The 26,491-nt window shown below is 40.8% G+C and overlaps 1 protein-coding gene across 4 annotated transcripts in view; it reads right to left on the bottom strand.

Annotated features, from left to right (window-relative positions):
- Nucleotides 1-26,491, bottom strand: part of LOC108965794 (protein spire) — a 79,567-nt gene that overhangs the window by 24,534 nt on the left and 28,542 nt on the right. For all 4 annotated transcript variants that reach the window (XM_018928413.1, XM_018928414.1, XM_018928415.1 and 1 more), the window contains 4 exons: nucleotides 5,993-6,110; nucleotides 4,853-4,965; nucleotides 1,191-1,308; nucleotides 958-1,034 (listed from right to left, as the gene is read on the bottom strand). In XM_018928413.1, the coding sequence (XP_018783958.1) occupies nucleotides 958-1,034; nucleotides 1,191-1,308; nucleotides 4,853-4,965; nucleotides 5,993-6,110 (426 nt within the window). The remainder of the gene's footprint in view (nucleotides 1-957; nucleotides 1,035-1,190; nucleotides 1,309-4,852; nucleotides 4,966-5,992; nucleotides 6,111-26,491) is intronic.

Raw genomic sequence — 26,491 nt, forward strand, 5'->3', positions numbered from 1 at the left:
CCTTACGCACCGATCAAAGCGGCTCTGTTGAGATAATATTGTTTATATGTATTTATCACATATCTGTATCTGCGCTTTGATTGGTTATGTAACAGAGCTAAACAACTCCAATACAAGTGGTCTTCATCACTCATAGCCTGTCATATAGCTGGCACTGGATTCACACTCACACGCACACAGTCCGGTATGCGTGTTGGCAAATTCAGCTTTGTTGGATTCAGCTAATTCAATTAAAGGGCATGATCACAGTGAATTAGCCCTAAATAGCGTGCTGTGATTAACATTAGCTCTTTGAACCAACAATGTAAATAGGTGCGTAGAATTGATAGCAGCGAAGGGTGTGCCTCGTTTCGATCGAATGTTTTTGACCATTAATTCAAATTAAAAACTTCCCTTACATACATATTGGGTAGTCGAAAAAGTATTTTCGTATTTTGTTGCAGTCGTATATATCCAGTGCTACCAATCACATTGTGCCATACCATATGGTGTTGAAAAGGTGAGATTTTATGCTTCATTTAAACAAAAATTATGGAATAATGTCTCTAGCGGAAAAATGGCGAACATTTGTCGAACAAATGGTAATTGTTTATTTATTTATTAGTATAAATATAAAAAAATAAGTTGAAGTTTGATTAGAAATACGAAAAGACTTCTTCGACCACCCAATACATACTAACCAACCAACTATATATGTATATCTATAACCAACTAACTTGGTCTTCAGTTTTGATTAAAATTTAGACCTCTGCTTTGAATATTTTTACAAACTGCAAAAGTTTAGAGACAATTTGACTAGAGTAAATTAATTTTCCCTTAATATTTGATACTTTATCTTTCGTTTCTAATGGGTTCCAATCCATTATCAGTATGTTTTTTTTTTTTTTTTTGAGTTCAAAGTCAGTTAGATTTCTTCCAGCAAGCGTTCTTTATCTAGCAAGCGTATTTGAGACTTACCCAATCATTGAAGCCCAGTTTGGCCAGTTCCTGTTTTGATGTTTGTGAACCGGCTTCTAAGTGGAGATTGTCGGCACCTTTCAAAATCACAAGACACAGTTATATGGTGAAATATATAAGTAATAATATATCTAAGATTTCGAATGTATCTTTTCTATGTTATAAAATTTATGTGACTATAGATTATTTTAAATCTTGCTCCGACAGTGAAATCTTGAATTGTTTGCACTCACCATCGTTCAAGACCTGCTGCAGGAATATCCGCAGCTCGATTGTTTCCGTAACCAGCGCACGACAGACCGCCTTGTAATGCTCCTCAGGTACAGTGGGCTTAACGTGATTTTTACAGGCCTATAATAAAATGGACACAACAATTTAGCGTAAATAAAACAATAAAAATGAATTACTAGACATTTGAGAACTGTCGATTTGTAAAAATTTTAGTGGACCGCTAACAAGTTAAATACTTCACAATGAATATTCTATAAAAAAATATATACATACTAAATATAATATGTAGGTACATACATAAGAGTATATATTGGAGTATGTAAATACAGATATGGATGGACTGGAATTGCTGCACTTGAGCGACTCCGTTGACTGTCAAGTGCCGAATACTTGTTTACATTGTCGGCGGATACAACAAAACAATAACAAAAACAATGATTGCCTAGTGTTAGAGCGTGCATGTGCATGCGCTTATGCACGAATAAAGCTGTTGCATAGTTGGAAATTTTTCACGCCTCGCTGTTACCTGATAGCTGAAAAAGCCGCAAAACGCGCAGCAACTGCACAATTAAGAGCAAAGCGTGAAAAAGGCAATGCAAAATGCCGACTACGTGTGAAAATTCATTAAAGAAAATTGTTACAGTTTTCATATTTGTTTTGTCATATCGGCTGCCGCCGCGATTGAGTCACCGCCGGAGTTACGCCTGACCGCTGCGCTGCCGACGTTTGTTTGCTAAAGAGCATTTTTTCTTTCCCTGCCTCTCAAACGCTTCGCCTTGTACGTTTTGTCCATCGATCACCTCCGGTCTTCGACAGCCTTTGATCACATTCTAATGCGAATATCACACGCTTCAATGCCACAGCAGTGCTTACCGCGCGCCTGCTTTCTTCGTTGCAAAACGGTATATTTATGCTCGTTGCATCTATCGCCGGTTAGCAGCCATTTGTCACACTTGCCACACAGCGGAACAGCAACAATAACAATTCTTAATATTCATTTGAATGTGGAAATTGTTATTATCGTTTGCGGTGAAGGTGCCAAGCTGCGCATGCGGCGGCGGGGTGGGATCTAATGCCAGCGAGTGGGTTATGCAACCTTGTTTATGGTGATTTGATATCTGGGATGCAATGTTGCCGTTTTGTTATATCCGCTATAATATGCTTGCTTATACATATGTGTGTGTGTGTGTGTAGACTCGCTCGGGCATAAGCGCTTGCAAGCAGCTCGCTCAGCCAGTTGTGCAGCCGCAAAAATTGTGTTGTACAAGCGGATTATGTCTGAACTGGTTATTAATATCGCGAGTTATTAGAAGCATTGGCTATTTGAAATATTTATTACCGTTAAATTGCGAGAAAAATTAAACTGCACTGCTGTAGGCTCACTGTGTTTGCTATTTAGGAGCAGAGATTTGGTATGTAGTTACACACACATACATATTTATATACAAATAAGCACCGAGCTGATTTCATTCCATTTATTTCAATATAAGCTATTGCAAATAGTTGGGTTTGATAGAATTTTACTACTCTTTCTTTGATCCATATTTTTCAGTGAAAATGTGCGAGTGTGTGTTAAATTGGAATATTTGAATAACGGCTATTCAGTAGGCTGCCATATGAAATGTATTTACAAACCTACTACACACACATATTGATGCACTTTACTCTACGGAACTCAATGTAAGTTGGCTGACCAAGTTTATTTTGTCGCATTGTCTTTGCAGCTTCAGATTTTCCGCACCTGCCGATCGCCAACAAATGTTTTTGGCACCTGCCACTTGCCTTCTACAGACACATGTACACTTGTGGAAAGAAACATTGCAACTTTTATTATCCATTTGTAATCCACAAATAATGTGGAAAACTGGTCTGACCAGAAAATGCCGAGGCGAGAAGTGTGCCAATATTTATTTGACAGAAGTCGTTTTAAAAAAAAAAACTCAGCTGCTTTTCCAGTTTTTGTCAGGAGCACCTTTCACCTTTGTCTATCATTTGCTGGCACTTCGCCATATAAATATTATACATTAAGAATGCACGCGTCTGTATATGTGTGCGCTGCCATAAATTCCAGCAACAATAAACATGGCAAAGCGTTGCATAGCTACCAGCGTTTTTGCATAACTTTGCTGCCGCAATCGACGAGTGCGATAGCGATTCACACATTCACGCACACACGCATGCATAAGTAGAATGTGTTCATTTGGCTGCACGAGTACGTTGGTGGTCATTTCTAACCGCCTTTTGTGGCATGTTGCACGTTTCTATAACTGTTAGCAGCATATGAATGCTTGTGCCACATGTTATGGTGCAAATGTTGAACGATTTGGCTCGCCGTGTGCTAGACTTATTGCGGTGCGGCAAGTGCAGAAGCAAAGCAATAGCAAAAGTAACAACAACAGCCATTCGCCACTGCGCCCAGACGCCGCCAATATTGCCCAGCTTGAGCTGTCTGCATGAGAGGCCCAACCAATCGACTGCCTGCCACATTGTCGGGCATTAGAATATTGGCCATTTGTTTATAACGCACTGACAGCTGACGTATTTTATTAGTCCATTGTTGCCAGAGGCCCCACAATGCATGTGGACGTTTGTGGGGAGCTACGAAAGAAAGGTGTGTGAGTCCGTGTATTTGTAGCAATCTATATGCATTAGACGGAGAGGTGGCGCTTGAACTAGATGGGTGGTAGGGAAAGCTTTCAATTCGCAGGCTTGCAGCACGTAACCTCGCAATTCCCATTTTAGTAACGAAATTTATATTAATTGACTGCAAGAGTCCAACAAGTGGCAAAGAGAATGTGTTAAAATTTTGAACGGAAGCTAGAGCAAGATTTGGGTTCGATTCCAAATTTCGATTCCCAATAAAATATATTTATTTGGCAGCTAATGTCAGTTGCTTTCGTCTAGTTTTTGAAAATAGCTTTCCGCAAATATTTATATTTCCAAAAGTGTTGAGTGCGCTTTGTTTCCCATCAAATTTCGGAGTTATGAAACGAATGTACTGCAACACAAACAATGCGTTGTCAGATAATTGGTTTAGTGGCCCTAAATGCCGTAATCTGATTGTCAATCCGTAACTGTGCATTTGTCAAAGTGAAGTACGAAGCGAAATAAAAATATATTACGAAATAAGAAGTAAGCAAATTAAAGCAAACCAGCGGGCACTCCTTAATCCACTTCAATGGACACTCGATCTGGAGCTGACAGCAGGCATTGCAGCATAGCCGCAGCGACCAGCGATTGCAACGATAACAATGGCTTTGAAATATTATAACGGTCCGGCAATTATGCTCGTTAAATGCAGCTTGTAATTGAATACAAGCAATTTTGTGTCGGAAAAAGTGTGGGAACAAACCGAAAGATTGAAGCGTCGATGACAGACCCTAGCATTTAAGCAGAGGAATGGTGGGCAATCATAACTCAGTGAATTGATTTGGATTATTGCAGCTCGCCAAAGAGCTTTACAGCATAGTCTTAGAAGCACCCTGGGATTGATCATTGTTTATTACATATTAGCACATTAGTGACCCTTCGTCTCTAGCCAAAATACTTCCTGGGGAATATTGTTCCTTAAGTCGTATCATGTTGCTATATCTCATAATAAGAAAGATAGAGCTTACAAAAGAATATCATTTCCTGAAGTTCTGCAGTATTCTTCGAAACTTACCTCAAGCACAAAATCAAATTCTTTGGTTTCATTCCACTTCTCATCATCGCCTTCATCATCCCAACGTTGGTGGCCCTCATCAATGCCCTCATCGATGCAGTCATCATCGTTTTCTGAAAACCAGAGAAAATTTAATTCGAGTTCTTAAACAGTAAAACAACAACAAACAAACAGTTTAATCGACGTTGTGGTTGCTATAAAAATGAAATATTTAAATATGGAGATCCAAATGCAAAATGTGTTATTCATTCGCGACAACAAAGCCAAAGTCGGCTAGTAAAAAAAAGCCTGTGTATTTTGCAATACAAACCTATTTCCCCACTTCTACCAGGCTACCGCACTGTTGAGCGTTGTGTGCCACTTGGCTTCGATCAAAGCGAAGTTCGTGAAGCAGGGCACCAGTCACACGCGTCCTTGAAAAATCAGACCCACTCTTAATTCGTGGTCGGGCAACGGCTGATGCAGCGCCGCGTACTACAACACCAACACCACAAACACACGGACAGACAGGAAATGATATTCGGTTCGAAGTGAGACTGAATTACAAACCGCCGATCGGCGATCGCCAACTACAGACCGCAGATCGCGAGTCGCAGATAACGGACAGATGGTGACATGATGCTTGCGGTTGGCCGCAAAACCAAAATTTACAACAGCAACATGCACATTCAAAATATAAATCGAAACATAACGCAAAAAAGTGTAACAACTGAATTAATGCACTAACAACAACAACGACACCAACAATTACGAACACGAAAATGAGAACGAACGAGAGATAAAAAACAACCGCGCAAAAGCATTGTTGATCACCGATTCGCATTTTGCGCTGATTTCATGAAAAATAAACCAGAAAATGGAAAACAACTTATATGAGTAAATAAATGAGGGAATGAACCGAGCGGTAGTGACTGGGTCGATTCGTCACTCGCCTCTGGTGGGCAGCTGAGCACGTGTTGACAATAATTTCAAATGTATTTATATATTTTAAGTTGGCGCTTGTTCAGCTATTTCTCAAAGTTCTGTGGGGCGCACGCAGAAAACAATAGCTAACTGACGTAATGCGGTCCAAACTTGTGAATAAGAGCTAATCTGCGAGCCTATACTCCTAATGTCTAAGGATTAAATTTCATGCTATACCTTCTGCTGTCATGATAGCGATCAGTTCCTCCAGCTCATGTGACATTTGACACTGTTCATCCACTGTCAGGTTGTAGTCCAAGGCGGTGTACACGATCACTGCGACTTTGCGTAGAATCTGAAAAAAAAAAAAAATACAACTTCATTCAGTAACTTGCAATTTTAAAACTTTGTATTCATATACACAGTTAGGCAATTAAAATCAAAAAGTGGCGAGCGAATAACTGATGTAATGAAATTTAACTAAACCAATAATGCAGAAAATTCGAAACTTGTATTTGGCTCGCTTGTAGGCGCATCTTCAGCCATTCACCACTCTTCGGCATTGATTGTAATTTAATTTATTTGCTATTATTTTGCGGACTCGAAGTCGTGCTGTAGCAAAGATATGCAAATGCGAGTCACCGAAGCGGCACCGTACGGCAGAGACAAGTCGTTTTGGCATCTCAAAAAAGACGAAGACACCCCGCAATGTAGGCAACGAAATAAAAGGCTCTGCACGCCGGCGGGTAGCAGGCAGGTGTGCGAGTAACTTTCGCTTTTCATTACGGTTTGTTAATGAAATAGGCTTGAATAGGCTTAATGCTGGGGGCTTTTGGCCTTTGTAACGGCACAGTGTGAGTGTAACTGCTTAAGCACTAACACTACATTTTCGAGTATCGAATCTTCAACCTGTGTTCACAAGTGCTCGTTTCTTTCAATGCGCAGCCAAATGCATGGACATACACAGTCAACGGCGGTTAACAATCAAATTTTTCGTTTAATAACTTTATATTTTACGATTTTATGCGCACGTCTTGCTTTTGCTCGTGTCAATGGCAGCACTCTAACGGAATTGATAGCATTGGCTGTGGCATTGCGACATGATCACAGGTGCTTCGGGCTGTGTGTTGCACGCCCAAGTGAAGAGGATGCTGTGCAGCCGCCCACACAGCTCAGGCAACGCGCGTCACAGACTGACTGGCGGTGCCGGCGGCACGGCGGTTGCATTAGTACCTTGAAACGCTGATCAAAGTCACACACTTATGCAAGTACATGTCTAGGCACATGCTCAACTTATCGTTTTTGTAATTTTGTTTTGATTTATCACTAATTGTTGCTGTTACTGTTGCAAATGTTTGTGGAATTTGCATTAACCACTTGTTGCCACATCACTTGACATCGCCGCTTCATGCTGTGACCTTTCCGTTGCATTTTCTCTCAAAGCCGTGTTATTGTTTGGTACGTGTACGCTTTTGTTGTTGTTGCCGCGAATAGCATTCGCAGCGTTGAACCCAATTGGCGCAATGTCAAAAGCATTCGCTGCGTTGCACTATTATTTATGCGCATTGTATATGTATGTGTGTGCGTTTATGCAGGTGTGAATTTTTGAGTGCCGTTCAACTCGCCGCAACAAAGGCTAGCGCAAGCGCCTCTTTTCACTCTCTTTCCCCGCCTCGTTTGCTTTTATGTTGTCTTAGCTATTTTTAACCTGTGTGCGAAATCGGCATTCGCTAATTTTATTTGCTCGTTTTGCGGCTGGAAAAGTTGTTAGTTGCGCATTTAAAATTTCAAAAATGCCGTTTTCAAAGCGCGAAACAATTAATGTGGCAACATTAAAGTTACAACATTTTTATTATTGTAAAGCACTTCACATTGTCTCCGCGTCTCCACTTTCCACGGCATTGCAATGTTGTTTGCCGCGGTGCCAGCCAACAAATCGTTGATGAGTATATCGCGAATGTCAGCGGCGTGGGAGTTTTCCGGAGATTATGCAAAAATCGGCCAACCGAAAGTGGAGTAACTACAAAATAATGCTTGCCATCAACGAAATTTTTTGAAATGACACCGCGCAGGCGCATAAGTGCTTACATAATACTCTGTTTGCATACACTAAGTAGGTTACTGTCAAGTGGCGAGCGTGGAGATGACAACGCGAAGCGGCAAAGTGGCAAATAAACACGAACGATAGTAACAAAAATATGTGAGGAAATCTGGCGGTATCGAAATATAATTGATATACACTATAATCGCATTAAACGCAATTTTAGTTATTGGATATGGCTCAAATGCCTACTCTCTCTTTAAGAAGCCCTCTCATTATGAAAATTGTGATTTCAACCAGCTTTTAGTTATTCAAGAAGGCCGGTCAATATGCTTCGGGTGGTAGGAATCCTGAAGACCGAAAAAGGTGACCCACGAGAAACTAAACACATCACTTTCGTTCCCCAGGAGAGATGATTGGATCAATGATCCTGGTATCGACAGTTCCAAATGCGAAACCCACGTATTTCATAAAAATCCTAATGGATACCTAATCAGCTATTAGGGCCATCCGCAGCGCCAATACTAAGTATTATTGCATTGGGTTAGGTAAGTAGGAAATAGCTGGACTTTTAAGCATTTATAAGGATTGTTTGAAGCAATGGACGCTATAGGAACACCTTGGAACACAAGCAATACGGTGCATACCACAAAGTTACTTTAGGGTAGTATTGATGTCGGACAAAATAGAGCTTAGTAACATTCTAGGGGTTATAGCAGGACATTTACACTTCATGAGGAAAGCGAATTAAGCGGAATGCAGAGCATTCGCTAAAATTGATGACACGTTGGCCGTTTTCGCAACAGTTGCGTCTACTTAACCGGAACAGAGCCGGATTTTCATCCAGCCAAGGATTGTCAAATGCTTTCAACCGCTACAACATCAACATGAGACTGCAACACTATTTATGTGAATGCCCAGTCTCCAGTTGGATGAGGAGGTACATATTCTACGTCTCTTAATTCTCCAACATCGAGTAGCTTGGGTGGATAAGAATCAGATCTTTCACCAAATCTACGGATCTGCTGGAAAAGTCTAAAATTGTTTACCACCGGAGGGCGCAATGGACCCAGTAATGGTCCGGCCGCCTACGATCCGGAAACATCGACAGTGGAATAGGTGAGCAGACCTATGATTAGGGCACTAACTGAACGTTGAAGACTTTTGATAGGAACGAATATTATATTACGTCACTGTGACAAAACATTCTTTGAAGGTAGGGAGGAATGTGTTGTTGCTGCATGCGCCACTTTATTAGTGTTTTTAATTACAACTCGCAGAATATCTACACAATTAGTAGCATGGGACGAGCTGCGACCATTTGCAAGTCCGCCACGGGCGCTAACACCGTTGCAGATGCGCCTGGGAGTGAAACAATCGCGTCAAAATCACTCTTGCCACACGCAAAGGAAGTGCGCGCTGGTTGCGCTTTCCACTCCAGTTAGAGTGCGATGTGCCAAGTAGCTGTCGACCAGGCGCAAAAACGAAAAAAACCACAATCACCAAGCACTCGCGGCACTTAACATGAAGCAACCGTGAAATGCGTTGTCCAGTTTACTTCTGTTTTTGTTGTTGCAAAAAGCATTTGTGGCAAGCTAGCAGCACAGTCACCACGCCAGTGAAGTGTGTATTACGGCAATTACTCGCCTAGCAGGGATGGCTTTGTGGATCGCTTGCCGTGTGCAATGGGAATAGAAGCGGTGTCGAAACAACAACAATCATAACCCTTCGGCGTGCTTAGTATTGCGTTGCAGTTTCGCGGTTCAGCTGGCATTTGGCAAACATTTTCCCAGCATTTCCTGACCATTGCAAAGCCTGGGAAATTGCGCGACGATCACTAAGACCCGAGGAGGAGAGCGCAGTCGCACTCACATTCGGCAATCGGACAGCACTGGCTACTAAGCGCTCGCGGAACGCAGCGGTTCATTGTGCTTAACCTCGGCGGTGAACTCACGCCGCACGCCGCACGCTTTATGTGGAAACTTTGTGTCGATTTCAGCTTGTTTGCTCCTTTCGTGACGAAGTGTGTGTGTTGGTGCGCCAATGAGTGGCTGAGTGAGTTTCGGCCATACAGCTTGCGGCGCAGCGGTTGGTGGGGGTGTGGCATGTCGCGCAGACAATGCAAGCAACCAGTGGTTATTCCACGAATCCATTCAAATGCACAGAAGTCCTCTACAGCGCGACAACCTTATTGCAACATAACAGGCGCGGCTATTAAATTCAATGAGGTTGGCAGTTGTCGCTGCTGGATGACTGATATTGTGTAGAAACCAGAAACACCAAAAACTGTTTCGATTAATATTCTGGTATAAAATCACTGGTAATATTAGGATGAGATTAAAAGCTCAACAGCTCTTTTTTAATGACGAGCAGCAAGAAATATGTACTTGTTACAAATATAAGGCACTCCCGTCTTTTTTTATTCGTAATATTCGCGTTTTTTAAATTTAATAGTTTCGATTTGGCAAGTTTTGTGCAACTTTAGTTTTACTTCCGCTAATTGAGGTGGTAGCCTCGCCTTTTTAGCCATGCGACTCCGCTTCAGCTATTTCTCGCAAACAAGCTGCTGAATATCGCAGCAACAGACCCGAATATTTCGAAAAAATTCGGTTATCTGCGATCAGTTTATGACATTTGCCAACACCTAGCCTTATCAGCATCGGAAAGAGAAATTCGCCGCCAACATAAATTGCGTGAATCAGCAGCCAACTCCGCAGCTCAACCTAGTTCACAAGCGCGCACTCATACACAGGTGCACACTTCCATGAATACACACAGAACCACATGTACGGGCTTTGTGAACTGTCAACGAAATAAAATGTGGCATGCAATATGATAAATGTGTCATAGGCTGCTAAGCGAAAGCACTAAGTATGTATGTGTGTACGTAAATGCCGATGCGTTGTGAAGCGTCGCCGATGATCATGCATTGCTCGCGGCTGATAAACACGACATAGGCAATGCGCGCATGCGCGCACTCTTTCAAAGGCATTTCGCAACGTTTTGTGTGCGCGCGGCGTTCTGAGCGCCACAAGTGAATGACAAGATAGTTAAATATGGAAATCATGATAAACTAAACGAATTTGGACAACTTCACTTTCGCCAACTGAAATTCGTTTGGATTAGCATGGAGCCTGTGGGCCTGGGAAGCCACCGTAAAAAGCCAGCATCTCCGAAATGACACATCACTCATGCCTGCGGCCTGCCTTTGTGCTATGTGCACCTGAAAGTTTGAATAGCTGAATGCTTTTATAGATATACCCCAGCCAATATACATGTTCTGTAGTTCGGTAAATATTTGCAAACAAAAGCGTTGCTGAGCCCACGAGCAACTTGTTTGTGCAACACAACGGCAACGGCAACGTTTTTGAAGTTGGCATAATCGCAAGTGACAACATTTGCAGCGCTGCCGCCGATTTGGGTCAAACATGAGCTTGCGCATGCGCGCTCCTACACACATAGAGCACATAGAAAAATACCTGATGTGAGTTTGATGACTAAAGGCATTAAAGCACCAGCAGACGCGCCACCAGAGGTAGCAACCTTGTTGGAAAGAAACCATGCAGCTCTTGAAATATTTTCAATTCTCTAGGGTGGGCTTCTCCTTAAACACATTGGATATATTCCTTATGCACAAGCCTCATCGATTGATACTTTTTTTGCAAAAGTTTCCAGTTTCGGGTAAAAAAATGCATTTTTGTGATCTCTGAGCACACAATCGCAAAGTTTTGGTTAATAGGTGCCGATTTTCCTACAGCGCTTTACAGTTAGACAAGCGCAATGGCATAAAATGCGGTAAGCATGCATAGGCTTATGCGCAAAGACAATAGAGCAGAGTCTGCGAAGATTGCCGAAAAAACCGAAATGATGACATTAGAGGCATGACAGAGCGCTTATGCTTTATGCTGCCTAAACACACACGCCGCGCGCAACGCGAAGAATCGTAATAATATTGTTTTGAGACAACAACAAATGCATATGAGAAGAAACAAAAACACGCTTGCAATACCAACAACAAGCAATAGGCTGAGGCAAAAAGAAAAATTCATGAAATCGTTAAGAAAATCTGAAAAGCGCTGCTACATTTACATGCAACATGCTTTGTTGCCGCCATCGCCGTCACAGCGATTTCAAATATTTTGTGCGCATGTTGCATGTAGCGGCTCCTCCACGCCATTGTTGCACCTTTGCAAACAACATAACGAGATGCCAATTGTTGTAGCTGCTCGCCGCCGTTGCCACTGCGCATGCGCGAAACAAGCATTCACCGCGAGGCAGCGAATACGCCAGCAACAGTCTGAAAATTTAGCGTTTCTGGCAGTTTCCCAAGAGATTCGAATCGTTGTTCGGCTATGCTCTGCGCACGCCTGCATAACGAGTCCCTCGCTCGCTACTACCCCAAAAACAACAACAATGTAACTGAAAATACTGGCGCTGCTGGTGTCGCCTAGAGCTGCATATGCATACGCACGCACGCAGGTTCCCAACAAGCGTTGACAGGCGATTTCTCCAACCTTTGAGTAGTTTGCAGTGCCCCAGTTGATATCCAGCGCAGTCTTTTATTCCATCTACAATCTTCGTAGAACCACATTTGATGCTGTGATCTTCGCAAATTCAGAAACATTATTATTAGCAAGAAGGGTTGAACTGCGACTATTACGTGGGAGACTCAAAAGGTGCACGAGTTCCCAATTTTTGCTGGAAACTGTATCGAGTTTAATGTTTATTGGGTTAGCCCTGGCCACGACAAGGTTTCTTGCAACGAGTTGTCATTTTCTATATTTCTGCAACTTAACTATGCGCAGCATTTTTTCTACGAATCTGCTTATTGCGAACTGCAGAGGGAGCAGAATACATGGCAATTCCGATGCAAAGTGCAAGTCGCTTGTCTGAACAGACTCCACATTAAAATGTTGGAACCTTAGTAATATAGGTGGAGTCATAACGACCACTGAATTTACAAAACTGAAAATGATTTCAACGCAGTTTTATTTTTGCCGTAATTTTTCCACAAATTTCCTCTGCTAACACTATTTAAACTGAACTTAGCCAATGGTTTATCTGCCAGTCGAGTAAGCTTAGTCCTGTTTTGATCCGGAATCATCTTTTGACGATTTCGAAAATTAAAATTTTTACTCATGGTTATGTTGTATTCGCATTTCGGAAAAGGATTTTATTTGCTTATTACAATTTTGTGTTAACAGAGAAGTCAGTAAAATAGGACTTGTTAAGGGGCCATACTGAAAGCTCTCAATGAAAGCTTAGTGAAACTTGTCAAGATTAGTAAGATGTCGAAGCCAATATTGTAAGAAATCTTCACGTTTCTTGAATACAGGTATTAAATAAGCTACAAAGAGTAACCAGAAAAGAAACTAAAAAAACCATGAATAAGAAAAGAACTAATTTCATTATATTATCTATATGATGAATGTGAGCTGCAACGAGGAACCCCTTTACGTCTAACTTCAAGCACAACACATCCACGAATCATGACAAAAAAAAAAAAAATTTGGGACATCGTTGGGTAAAGTTAATGGGTTACTTAGTGTTGCATTGCACAGCGGAAATTTCAATTGTGAAAGTAAACATGAAAATCAATTATTTATTATTTCCCCTTAAGAAGCTGTTTATAAGCGAGTAAAGAGTACAGAGAAGAGTTGAACACGAGTTGGAAACCTTGGAAATATTAAACGTGATGCGAGCAAATCGTCATGTTACCAACAATAGACCTTGAAAGTCGTTTGTTGAACAAACAATTGGTATCGAACTGTGGCACCTATGATTTGCAACATTTTTGAGTCTTCCTAATATATTAAAAAACAAAAATATCGTTTATTTAATGCACAAGGAGCTCTTAGAAATTAGAAAGGCAGCTTACTTGTGCATTGGAAGCGGCCACGGTACCGTTAAATTGGAGATAAACTGAGAATTAATAACAACAAATTAAGAATTTGAGGCTTTGCCACTTGATCGGCGAGAACAAATCAGCCTTGGGACAACACAATGCAACATTACAATGCAAAATAGTGAAATTGGTGGGAAAAAAGAAGCACTCGGTATTGTGCCCTGAATGGCTTGTTTTCGGCAGCGTGTGACTTCAAAGTTGAACTCAGGCAAGGAAAATATGAACAATAATAAAAGCAACAACGCTGGGACAGTATGTGGCAGCTTCGATGGTTGCTGGGCTGCCACACAAAAGATGATATCGCAGAATCTTAATTGGGTAATTGGCTCAAGTACCGTAGTAGACGCTAGCAATAAGAAGAAATGAGGAAAACTGACTTGCCGGCGGCTGAAGAAAGGTAAAGTCAAGAACATTTCAGCAGAACACGCCAAATGGACGAATGTTGCTTATTGTCGTGGCAGCTATCGCGGCTGCACAATCATAAGAAGGAAGAGAAATGAAACTTGTTTGCGGCATTGCAGACAAACGAAAGGCGAATAACAACAACAACCACGACTAGAACAATCGCAAAAGTTCGTCGAATAAAGGCAAGTTCAACAAGAACAAAAAAAAAACAAAAAAAGAGWCGCAAAAGGCTGCCAAACAACAACAAAATAAAAAGCACGCCACAATTTTGGTGTACTATTACAACAATACAACAACGCTCAGACAGACGCGTACGTCTGCGCACAATGAATGTGGGAAAGGAGCTGCAACCGTTACAATAAGGGCAAATGAGTCATTCAGGGAGCCATGAAGGCATTGATGGCGGCGTGCAACATTCATTCATTTATTCACTTGAAACATGCAACATGTGGCAAGTGTGGCTGAGCGGCGAGTTTGCAGCTAAATAAAGACAATCGAAATAGGTTTGGAAAAGTATCTATATTTAAAGCCTCGCACCATGTAGTAGAACATGCAAGTATTGAGGCATCAGCAGCCAACACAAATGGCGGCGACCAGTTTCTAGAACGTGTGTGTTCTAATGTTTGCCATGCAACGTTTTGCTTCGGTGAATGTGCCAATAGTCTGCAGCCAGGCGATTGCATAGCAAAACCGTTCCAAGTTGCAACTTGCCACACAGGTTGCTTATGTACAATCTTTGACGTATTTGTGAGAAGCATCCTGCTCATAAGGTTTTTGGTAGAGTACGAGCGGGTTCATGGACTCTTAGACTAGATGATAGACGACATGGTCTGCGGCTCGTCGTTTCGCAATATTACCCTCAACACTTTAATTGCATTTATTTCATATTTTTAGCTTTTCTGGCTTTTTTACAGTGGGAACGATAGAAGGCGAAGCGAGAGCTTTCATGCAATCCAGGTGAAAGATTGTCGGCTTAAACGGGTAACGCGCTATTAAATTGTTAGCTTTTGTTGTTGTTGGCAAGTATTTGCATTTAGCAGCGGCGGGCGCACCAGTACCACACTTACACAGTCAATCGGCCGATTATAGCGAAACCTGCTAACTAAGCCAAGTCCATAGGCGATTGTTGCCGGCTATTCGTGGCGACTGGCTCCACTGCGCCTAGCCTATTTTTCTTTCATTCTTGCCACTCGTTCGTTTTGCGTAGCTTTTGTAGATCTCTTACAGCGATTCCAACGGGAACCGTTGTTTTGACCGTTGTGCGCATGCGCCAACTCCCCGCCGCATGCAACAGCGTACGATTTTTAATCAATGTGTGTGTGAGTGTGTTTGTGTGTATGAAGTGCAGTGAATGGCATCGAAATCAATTCGAAAATGATGCCGTAATTGCTGTTTTTATAGTTTGCGCTTAAAACGTTGTTGTTGCTGTTGGCTCTACTGCTGCTAATGTTGGTGCGGCGAAGTGTGCGCGTTGCTGCTTCAATAAAAGTGCTGTTTTTCACCGCAGTTCCAGTCACGCTTCTGGCATCTGCCACACAGATGCGCCACTTATGCCGGTGTGTGTGTGTGTGTTTGAACCAACATGTATGTAAGTTCGTACTAAATATGTAAATGCCTGCCACACACCCTAATTGTGGCACATTCTATTTGCGCGCACTCTTTGTGTGCGCATTTATTAGCTGCGCAGCTTTTCAACCGAAGTCAATAGAAATCTGAATTGATCCGATGATGTTTCCACGGCTCGACAGTTGGCAAATCAACGCTTCGAGTTGACGTGTTGCATCAGTTGCTGCCTATGGTGAAACTTCTGCCATCTACATATACATAGGCGCGTGCAACATTATACAGTTAGTTGCTCATCAAATTCGCACGCATGTGTGTGTATGTATGTAGGGGCAAGCGTGCGAAGACGGTATGTGTGTGGCTTGTCGCGTATTGCTAGACGAGTGCGAGTCTTCAAGTCTCGCCCGGTGGCACCGACTTTTTACAAGCCCGGCTGCATGATCAGCGCCACGATCTAGGAGGCCGTCATGCATATGTTTGCATATATGTAGAAACGATCAGCTGTGCCACCGCTTTTTTGTCTTTGTGTGTGTGCGGACAACATAAATCTGGCTACTTGGTGAAAGAACTTGTCTCGGCATGCCACAGTTTTTCACTTGACTTTATTTGTGCAAATGCAACCGACCAGCTTCACAGCCGCTTCCCGAGCTGCCGAGACTTGCATGGCGGTCTTGGCTCTACTTGGCATGCTTCGGTTGGCCACCTCGCGCTGCTCGGCCGCGTTGTTGTTGCACCGTCTTATCTTAATCGATTTATTTATGTCTAAATTACCAAGAACTGTGTCTCTGTAGAAAACCCATTTCTATTCGGGGTGAGTGTGTATGTGAGAGTCTTCGTTAGCGACGCTTTTTCGTAGCGAGTTTTCGTCAGCCGCGACTATTTTGCCTTTTTCCATTAAAAAACTCCTTTTGCCATGTCTTTCTTTATGGTGGTTGTTTCTTCTTTAGATCGGCCAATATGAGCACTATTTAGTGCTACAAATGCAGCCATATCTCGTTAGAGTGTGGCAAAAGGCCAAGGCAGTGCGACAAGTACCGTTGCTAATCCATTCAACTACGGCGTTGTTGTGTTGTTGTGGAGTTTTTAGTGCAAACAGGTTTTGCCAATTGATAAGCGAGTTCTCCAAGCTAATGCGCACACCTAGAAATACATATATGTATGTACACACAAACGTATACACATACATACGTATAATAGTCTCAACTTCTCTTCCTCATTTCGAATCAATTTCTGCACAAGCGATAAGCGGTAAACAGGCTTATTTGGTCATTATGCCAAACCCAAGAAAGCTTTCTGGTTAAGCGCGGAGTGCCTCTCACCAGCAGACAACCGAAAATGATATCGATTTTGGCGTTTCTAAATTGTGTGCCATTATCAGATAGGTGGGCCCTACGGTTAGGTTAACGAATTCCCAATAAATATTTGGAAATGCTTGAATTTTTTTGTTTCTCTTTTGTGGGTATTGATGTGAGTCTTCTCTTCTATTTGCTACTTAAAATGTGAAGAATCGAAACGAAATGCAAATATTTGCGTTTTCAGTAAGGCGTGAGAACCTGAACTGACAACTCCCATCGTCAGAGTCAGCGTCAGCGTCGGCTTCGAAGCGCCTGTCTTTCTCGCTACTTTACTTGTGGAGCTGTCAATCCAATCAAGTCAATAGACGAGAAGGTGATCGATTGGACGTACAGTAAAATGAGTACCTGCAACAACAATGAAAGCTAACGCTTTTGGAACCCGAAGCTATACATTGAATATATATTTGCTGCCTCTGTGTATAGGTAATGACTTAGCTTCTTCTTTCTATTGCACTCAATCATCTTAGGATAATATTTACAATAGCAATACCATCTCGAAGCGGAGTTCAAATTGAAGTATTGTCGAAATTTTAGCTTATTTTCGTTTTTCTTCTCTATTTGCTTTTGTGTGCTTAGTTCTTTATTCTTGCCACAAAGCGGAGGCATTTCGGTCGCATGCTTGAGCTGCAGAGCGAGAAAAAAGCTTTGCGCTTGCGCGACTTTGCTCCAGTCAACCGACAACAACAGCAATGTCGTTGCTTCATACACGAACTCGATCGATTGCTCTGTCCGTCAGTCAGCCGATTGAATTACAGCAAACTGCATTTAGCACCAGAGAGAGCGGTTCTACAGCAAAAGTGCTTGAATCGGCGTTCGCTGACAGTCTAGACAAACAATTGGGCATTTGAGAAATTGATTGCCTGACTGATGGACTGATGGCCGACAGTTGGCGATCACAATGCGCGTTTATTACGAATTATATACCCGATAATTGGTAAGAAACTAAGTTACTTGGAAAATCTTTGAAGGTCTTTAATGAAACGTACTTAAACCAAACGTTTCTTGCTAGAACCAACTTTTCGTCCAGAGTTTGCTGTCATTGCTCTGGCAAACGAATGTATTTTGTGCTTTCATTTGTCATTTGGCGACGATCGCTTCCGCTCATTCTGACAGGCAGTTCCACTTGGTTGGAATGCAGTCATTTGATGTCATTAATGAACTACTTTTTGCTTACGTTAACATTTTTTTTACACAGCTGAGTGCTCACATTGGGTTGCTTAGGCGGCCGAGTCAATAAACTTGCGTACCACTGAAGGGATCTATTGCGGATATGGCGAAATAGTGACAGCAGCGGTTTATGTACAGTGCGTGATATATTTTTTTAAACTTTTATTTATCGACTCTCTGATAGGAGTATACACGGACAGGTTTTATGACGAAGAGAATATTTTCAGAATATTTTGCTTATCTCAGATGTAAAGTATTAACTACTCAGAATCAAAAACTGAAAGCTGCCATAAGTAAAGTGAAAATGTGAAAAAAAAACTTGTTATATTCCCGATATTGTTAAAGCTTTTGTCAACAAGATTGTAATTTAGGAAAAAGAGACTCTTTGCTCATGGCCATTAAGTGGCCATTACTTAAATATAACACAAACTCTTTCTTTACAAAAAAATTCAAAATATAATCATAAGATCTTATCACTTTGAAGTTGTGTTTGCTCAAATAATGTTTGTTTGGCCCAGATTTCTTATCTGTTGACTTTATTTGAGAGTTGTAACTTCAGCAAAACGTAAATTAATAAGCGAAGTTGAATCTAAATATTTCAGGTATGCGGTTGTATGGTGTTTTAACTAGCTACATTTCCGGAAAACCCCTGTAACTACTCTTGGAGCCTGTATAAAGAGATCACGTATATTTGCTTAACACCAGAAAAAAAATGAAACTATTATTTAAAAAATTTCCCAAATTCCAATCGTGTTTCATCTTGATTCATTCTGATTCTGTATTATGAAAATTATGGCGATTAAGTGCACATCGCTCATTATTTACATACAGACGCTTCAAACACCGCAAACACATCCGAATCCACAATTATTAAATGGTAAATGCTGTCCATTAAGAAAACAAAAAATAGCAACAATGTGCGATCACATACGTACATACAAATGTTGCTAAGTGAAACACTATTTATTGAAGCTGGCAAATTGTCTGGTCTGTCTGTCGGTTCGGTTGGCTTGTTTGCTTTGACCGAATCGCTGAACTACATTTCGGAGCAAATCTGCCATGACCCATTTACCGTTAAGTAGTGCTGAGCATATGCAGCTGAAAACATATTCATGGGTCTACTGATCCACATACAGAAACACTTAAAAGCGCATTAGGAAAACTGAAAAATCGCGCATTCGAAATAAAAAGCGAAATAAAATTCAGCGTCGATGGCATTAAAAGTGAAGAACAAATTTTAATACTTAAAGGAAAATCGCAACAATTTGCCCTTCTAAATGGCGAATTGTTGTTGTGGTTGTATTGTCGCAAACGGTGGTCAACAACCGGTGGACTGCAGTTGATGCTATTGTTGTAATACGCTTTAGGAGCAATAGCCACATAAAGAGTGGCAACCTAGGACTCCTGAAAAAGCCCATACGTGAAAGGAGGGAAGGAAATGGGCTTATAGTTTGATTGGGGGCTTGGATTCATGTGATTCATTCGGTCGTTGATAATGATAGATGATTTTTGTCAGCAGACATCGATTATGCTAACTGGCTAATTCGGAGCTGTAACTTGGCATCGTCACACTCTGCTTTGAGGGCGCCCTGAAGAAGCGCAGCAATGCGAGTAAATGTGTTCGCCAATTTCTCTGTAGATCACAGTGTATATCTATACTTTGTTTTTAATGAAATTGTGCCACATGTACATAAATAATAACAACAACAATAACATAGATATTAACAATCATTCGAACTGCTTTACAAAGTTGTTTCTGCGCTCTTCTTGAGATTTTGAAGTGTGACATTGTTGTTGTTTGCAAACCGAAGCAAAGCATTTTTGTCATTCACTTTTCGAAATATCAAAATGTTGTCACAAACAAGTGCCAGTTGGGTACGTCTGTATATTCTTCAAAATATATTCAATCTTTATGCTGAATACATATTTACATTTGTTATCCATATCTACAGTCGGCGACCACCGAGCTGTTTATATTTGCATATCTAATGGATAAGAAGAATGGATATCTTAAATATTTTAGAACAAATAAAATTGTGCCACAAAATGCTTATTTTAATATTTTTTTAGAATTTCGTTAACTCAAAAGGGAAATGTTGAAAAATTAAATTCTTTATATTTTCTATAGAACGATCTTTAATAATAATATGAACTTTATTTTTTTTTTTTTAATTTCAGTAATTTGCTTTACTTTGAACTCACTTTCGCGCTGTCACTTTGCTGCAAACAAGAATTCAATTGCACTCGACCCTTTCCTAAGACACCATAAGAATTGAAAAGTGAGTGTGTGTGTGTATGTGTCTAATGTGTTGCTAGCATAGTAGAAAGCGTTGTGCTTAGGATCATATTTTCTACATGCTGTTGTTGTTGTTATTGTTGATTTGGTCTTTGACACCTTCTCCGCTTTCATTAAGCGCTTGAACTCTAACACCGCAACGGAATAGTTGCTCAGTTTTTTCTAACTTTTTCCGTCGCTTTCGGCGCTTTCGGTCCGACTGCCGTTCATTAAGTGTTGAATACTTTGCACCTCGATAAATTGGAATATGTGTGTGTGCGTCTGTGCAGCGAGTCTTAAATTACTTAAATATGCATACATATGTGCACAACAACTTGAGTGGGCTCCTTGTTGTTGCTATTGTTGTGGTAAAAGAGCACGACAAATTCTTAATATTCTTTATGGCTCTTTTCCAAACGCCCTTTTGTTATTTGTTGTTCTTTATTCGCCGTTTATTAACACTTTTTCATTGCCCCCCTCACTTGCGGGTGGCTGAAAGCGCTCGGCCATCCAACACTTTCACACATTCCTCTTAATTTCCGCGCCATCATTCACGAAGTGGATGCCACAAAGTAATTTCAATTTGTTTGTTGTCGTTGTTAGTACCTTTTAGTTGCGACTCGTAGGTGCTGCCAACCGAAGAGATATTCATTTGCATATATATGCGTGTATGTGTATGTGTGTGCACTTGTGCTCGGACCTTTTTTTGTTTTGACTTTCACAGTAATGCATTTTTAAGAGCAAACAAAAACAAAAATTACAAGTATGTAGTTATAATATAATGAAGCAGCAGCAACAATAACAAAACAATGTAAATAAAGAGTAAATGAAGACACGAAGCATGAATTTCACATTCACGGCAATGGCTTCCTTTCTACGACCTTTGCCAGCCCCGTTGGTCCCCTTGTTATTCTCCACTGGAATTATGGATTTTTTCGCTTTGCCATTTTCCTTTGCTTTTATTTTTTTGTTCGCTTAAGCTGCAGAAATGAGGTTCATTAAACAATACTTATGGGAAAATCATAAAAACTTAATGGTGAACAACATTAAATTATGCATAAAATTGCATATGTAGTCACATGTGTGCCCAAAGGCCTCGTACCTGTGTCTTAAACAATGTTGATGTTCCATTAATATTCATATTTATGCTTATCCAAAAGAACGGTTAACTGGGAAAAATGTGTCGATGAGAACCTTTCTAGGACAATGCTTGGCAAAGTTCACAAGCGAAAAGCGCAACAATTTATGTGTTCAAAGGTTCTTGGGGAAAAATTCTTCGCCTAAAACAATGGGCCATAAATAAGAACACTAACTATGTATGTAGGTGCTCCCCTTTAAGAGGAATTTATTATATTAATTGGCATAATTTCTATAATTTTCTTTGAGTTTTGTGGTCCTGAGGGAATTGAGCCCTTAATTAATTTAAATAAGTCCAACTTTGTACCGTCTCATAAACGAATTACACATTTTGCAAAACTTTGGGATGAAAATGAAAAATGCTTGAGTTTGGTCAAATATGCTTATGAAAGACTTTCAGCCAGATCCTACTCTATTTTCATGCACTTCTTCGTAAAAATGATTTTTAGAGGTTAGGTTTGCTTCAATACGTAATTTTAAGAAGAAAAAATAGAGAGAGTAAGAGAGGTAATAAAGTAAATATTCACAGCTCATTGCTCCGACTCCGCTATCTTTTAACTACAGTTATTTTAGCAATTGCCATGGAAAACGTAATCAATTTACGGTTCATTATTTCAAGGTTATGATGGAATTGGAAATGCTTCAACAGGAAGTTATATCAAAGAGCACAATTATCGACGCGAATAACCGACATATGAAGGCGCGCTAGGGTTAATATAATTATTAGGGCAAGGCCGCTGCGCCCTTTGGGCTCAATCAATTTCCATAAAAGAAAAATGTTAATGGCTTTATTTACAATATTTTCACAGTTCATTAAACAATTGCAATTGTAAAATTAAAGATTTTTATATTTGGTTAGTTCACGCCACGCAAATAAAGTAAATTATCTTGAATTGAAATTTGGGTTTACAGTTATGCGTTGTGAATGTGGCGTTTGGTAGGCTTGCCAGCTGTGGATGGCCAACTCAAATAATACATTTTTTTTTGTTTTTGTTAGGTCGCAAGAGATCCATAACTTTGCAGCTGCGGAAGCGATCCCCTATTGAGCCTATAAAATCTTGCAGTGATACCTCAATATTGCTCTTGAGAACCATTGACTGTGAAATTTGAAATGAAATATTATTTCGATGAACTCGCGCAGATTTCGTCGTTTGCTAGGAACGCTTTGGGTACACTGCAACATTAGGGTGTGTGTGTTTGTTTATAGTTTGCTGTTGTATTCGGAATAGAATGCAAACCTCAGCGGGTAATTTTAGTCGCAATCCGAATCCACTACCGTCATGCTTCATATAAAGCTTCTGTTAATATTTACATATGCAGAATGGGTCTGCCCTAATGTATATAGTTTATCACATGTATAACTGTACGAAAAATTGTGATTCTTATGAATACATTTGTGCGTGTGGCGCCTTTCAATAAAGTAAAATTTTTAATTTAGCGATTATTGTAATTGCAGTGCCTGTTTCTTAACGCTTGCAGCGTGAATCATGGCTGGCCTTTGCAGCAAGCTTTCAGTAATTGTTGCTTTACTAATATATATTGTATATGAATATGAAAATGCTTACTATACAAGATACGCAGGGTACTTTCAGAAATCCGCTTTTTCGATAAGTAAAGTACATATACATATATACATACATACAATGTGAACATATTAAATGCAAGTGGTGATTTATATTTACCGATGACAGAATTCTTCCCAGTTCTATTGGCAAGCAAAATAGTAAATTACAATGAAGTGGTGATTATTAAAACCGCAAAAAATGTATATTCACTGCAATTTCATCACGGCATGTGATCCCTTTCCTTTATATGGTCAGAAGTACCCAATAGGGCAATGCATGTGAATGGAGCAGGAGATAACACATTTTTATTGCTACTCCGTTGATAGTATGAGCAAAAAGTTAAGAAAGCAGGAGTGTCAGATTCGCAAAGTTAAATGCTATTGCAAGACAATTTGCAAGTTTCCGCTTTAGTAACAGTGTTTTCCTAGTAAATCCATAACTGAACTAGTAGCAACTATATATTTGTCAGCTGAATGTCAAACACCAACTGATGAGTTCGAGAGATTTCCTTTAAGCCAGTGCAATACATCACTTGATCGAAAGAGTGTAAAAGGAAAATCCGTATTTCGATCCGACGACGCAGATGTAATGGAAAACATTCAACCACCACAAATCACCAACGACAGCAGCGAAAAGGAAATTGCAGCAAAATCTCTTAGCGCTTGTGGCTGCTGGCGGCTGGCGGTTGGCTGGTGCCTCGAGGCTGATGAGGCAATCAACCACCGAACGCCAGGCAGGCGTCGTTCCAACTGCAGCCGGTGGTTGTTGCTCGTGGCCTTTAGTTGTGTGTCTGTATGTTTCTGGGGTATGCATTCGCTTCTGCGCCACCGTTTAATGCGTGCAGCGATTCCAATTTCCATGTTGCCATAATATTTCGAATTGCATAATAATGGATTAGGAAGGGAAAATAATAATGGAAAAATCTTCTCATACAGACACACACACACACACTAATCTATCAATTTGTACGTGTATGTTTGCATTGGCACGAATACGCATCGCTGCGGTTAGTTCCGTCTTCAAGCGCCGCTAGTGTGTTGGCTGAGTGACTGATTGATTGACTGACTTATTGCCTGTGGGCCGATAAGTAGGTAGCTGGTACAAAGAGGGCCCAATTGGCTGCCAAGCGCGCTTGGCTCGAATGTAGTTTGCGTTTCGCTTTTGTTTTTGCTGTCTGTCATCATCGCTTTACCGATTACGTAAGATTGGTGACGACGCATTGACGCACCACCACCGCCAGCATGCATACACCGCAAATGCCACATGTTGTATGCCACACTGGCGTCACCGTCACACCAAAAATCCAACGTTGCATTGTTAATTCGCTTTTGTCAATTCGATTCCGCATCTGATCGACTTTAACGAACACACAAATGCCTATGCAAATGTGTACGTCGGGTTGTACATATGTGCAACATGTCATACAATCCTATTATATCACAGATACACATGCTCATATGAACCTTAATTAGCTTTAGTCAAAAATTCCATTTGCCGGAAACCGTCGAATATAGCAGACTGCATTTCATAAYAACAACAACCTATTGACCTGGACAAACAGAAAGGCAGAATTGATTTATTTTCTTACGTTGTGGCCTGAGGACATTTTATTGCAAAAAACCTCTAATCTCCCAAAAATGTTATGTAAAAAATGAATAATATGAAAAAAGTTAACGCGGTTGCAGCGAAGCTGCAATAACCTTCACAAATAGAAAGAATTCAAAGAAAACAATAATTTGATTCTGATCGTTCGGTTTATATGACAGCTTATGTTATAATAGGCCGATAAGGGGTCCGACAAATGAGCAGCTTCCAGTTGGGAAAAGGATATGTGCAAAATTTCAGACCGAAGTCTCAAAAACTGAGGGATGAGTTCACGTAAAAGCAGACGGACTGATCATTTACCGACGACGATTGAGAGGACGTTCTATTGGCCGACCATGAAGAAGTACGAATTTCAATTATCCGTTTGAGGAACAACAAAACGGTGGGATTGCCGGGCCGAGCTATGCAAATATGGTGGCGAAGAACTCTCCTTACCAGCCATGCATCAGTTACTTTGTAGAATATGCTCGGACGAAAGGATGCCACACGATTGTAATTTAAGTGTGCTTTGCCTTAACCCCAAAAAGAGAGACTCCAAAATCTGTGCCAACTACCGTTAGATAAGCCTCCTCATCGCGTCAAAGGTTCTATCGAGCGTATTGGAAATCTTGGAAAAGGATCAACCCACACACCACCGAAAAGCAGCTGCCTTTATGCCGCGATATCTGAATTTAGTATCCCCGCAAAACTACCATGGCTGTCTTAACTGACGTTGAGCTATACCAAAACCTCCGTCAGGAGCGGGAGGGACCTTATGGCGCCGTTTGATACCAAACTAGGTTTCAGACAAGGCGACTCACTATCGTGCGACTTGTTCAATGAACGCTTGGAGAAAATACGCTAGGCTGCGCTGGCTATGTCATGTCGTCGGAATGGACTAAAATACTTCAACTCTGAAAGTATTCGACGCAGTACCCGCCTAGGGAAGCAAAGGAAGAGGAAGATCTCTATTTTATTGAAGAGATCAATTGAAAAGTTTAAATGCAAAATTTTTGAATGAAAAAATTCGCAACCTGGTACATCTGTAACTCATTTTTCCGTCACTTTTCTGTCAGAGAACTTTCGTTTTTCTGAGAATAAAGCAATTTCAACATTCTACGTAAGCCGCCCAGCCATGAAACAACTACAAAGGTCATTGTCAACAGTACAAACTGAAGCAATAACAAAAACATGAAAATGGCCAACAATTAATTAAGGCGAATTAATTGGCATTTATTAGCAATTGCAGAAATTTCCTTCATACTAAATGTGTCGTTGAGCAATTTGTAATACGCTACTAATTATACTCGTTCCAGCGAAAAGTATATATACTATACATACATATATATGTATATGTGTGTGTGTGTATGCGGTGGCTGTTGGAATATTGCAAATGCAAAAATGCAAAACTGGCGAGTGAACAGAATAGAATTTGCAATAAAATTCTACTCCGACACTGACTGCTTGCTAACCTCAGCGCTGAGCCATACTGTTGTTGCTACTAAGCGGTGATACTTGTCACGCACTGCAGCTTAATGCAATAGCAACATGGAAAATGAAATGAATTCACTAAAACAAGCAGCCAAGCTAGACGGACTAGTACGAATGCTCGCAGCCTTACTACCGACACATACACACACACATACATGCATACATAAAAAAAAGTATGTATAATCTCGCACGAGTAGAAATAATAGAGCTTGCGCATAAACACACGTACGAGAATTCCTCAACGCAGA

The sequence above is a fragment of the Bactrocera latifrons genome, unplaced genomic scaffold (genome assembly GCF_001853355.1).
Source record: "Bactrocera latifrons isolate USDA-ARS-PBARC rearing strain unplaced genomic scaffold, ASM185335v1 scaffold_149, whole genome shotgun sequence".
NCBI classification, from domain to species: Eukaryota; Metazoa; Arthropoda; class Insecta; order Diptera; family Tephritidae; genus Bactrocera; species Bactrocera latifrons.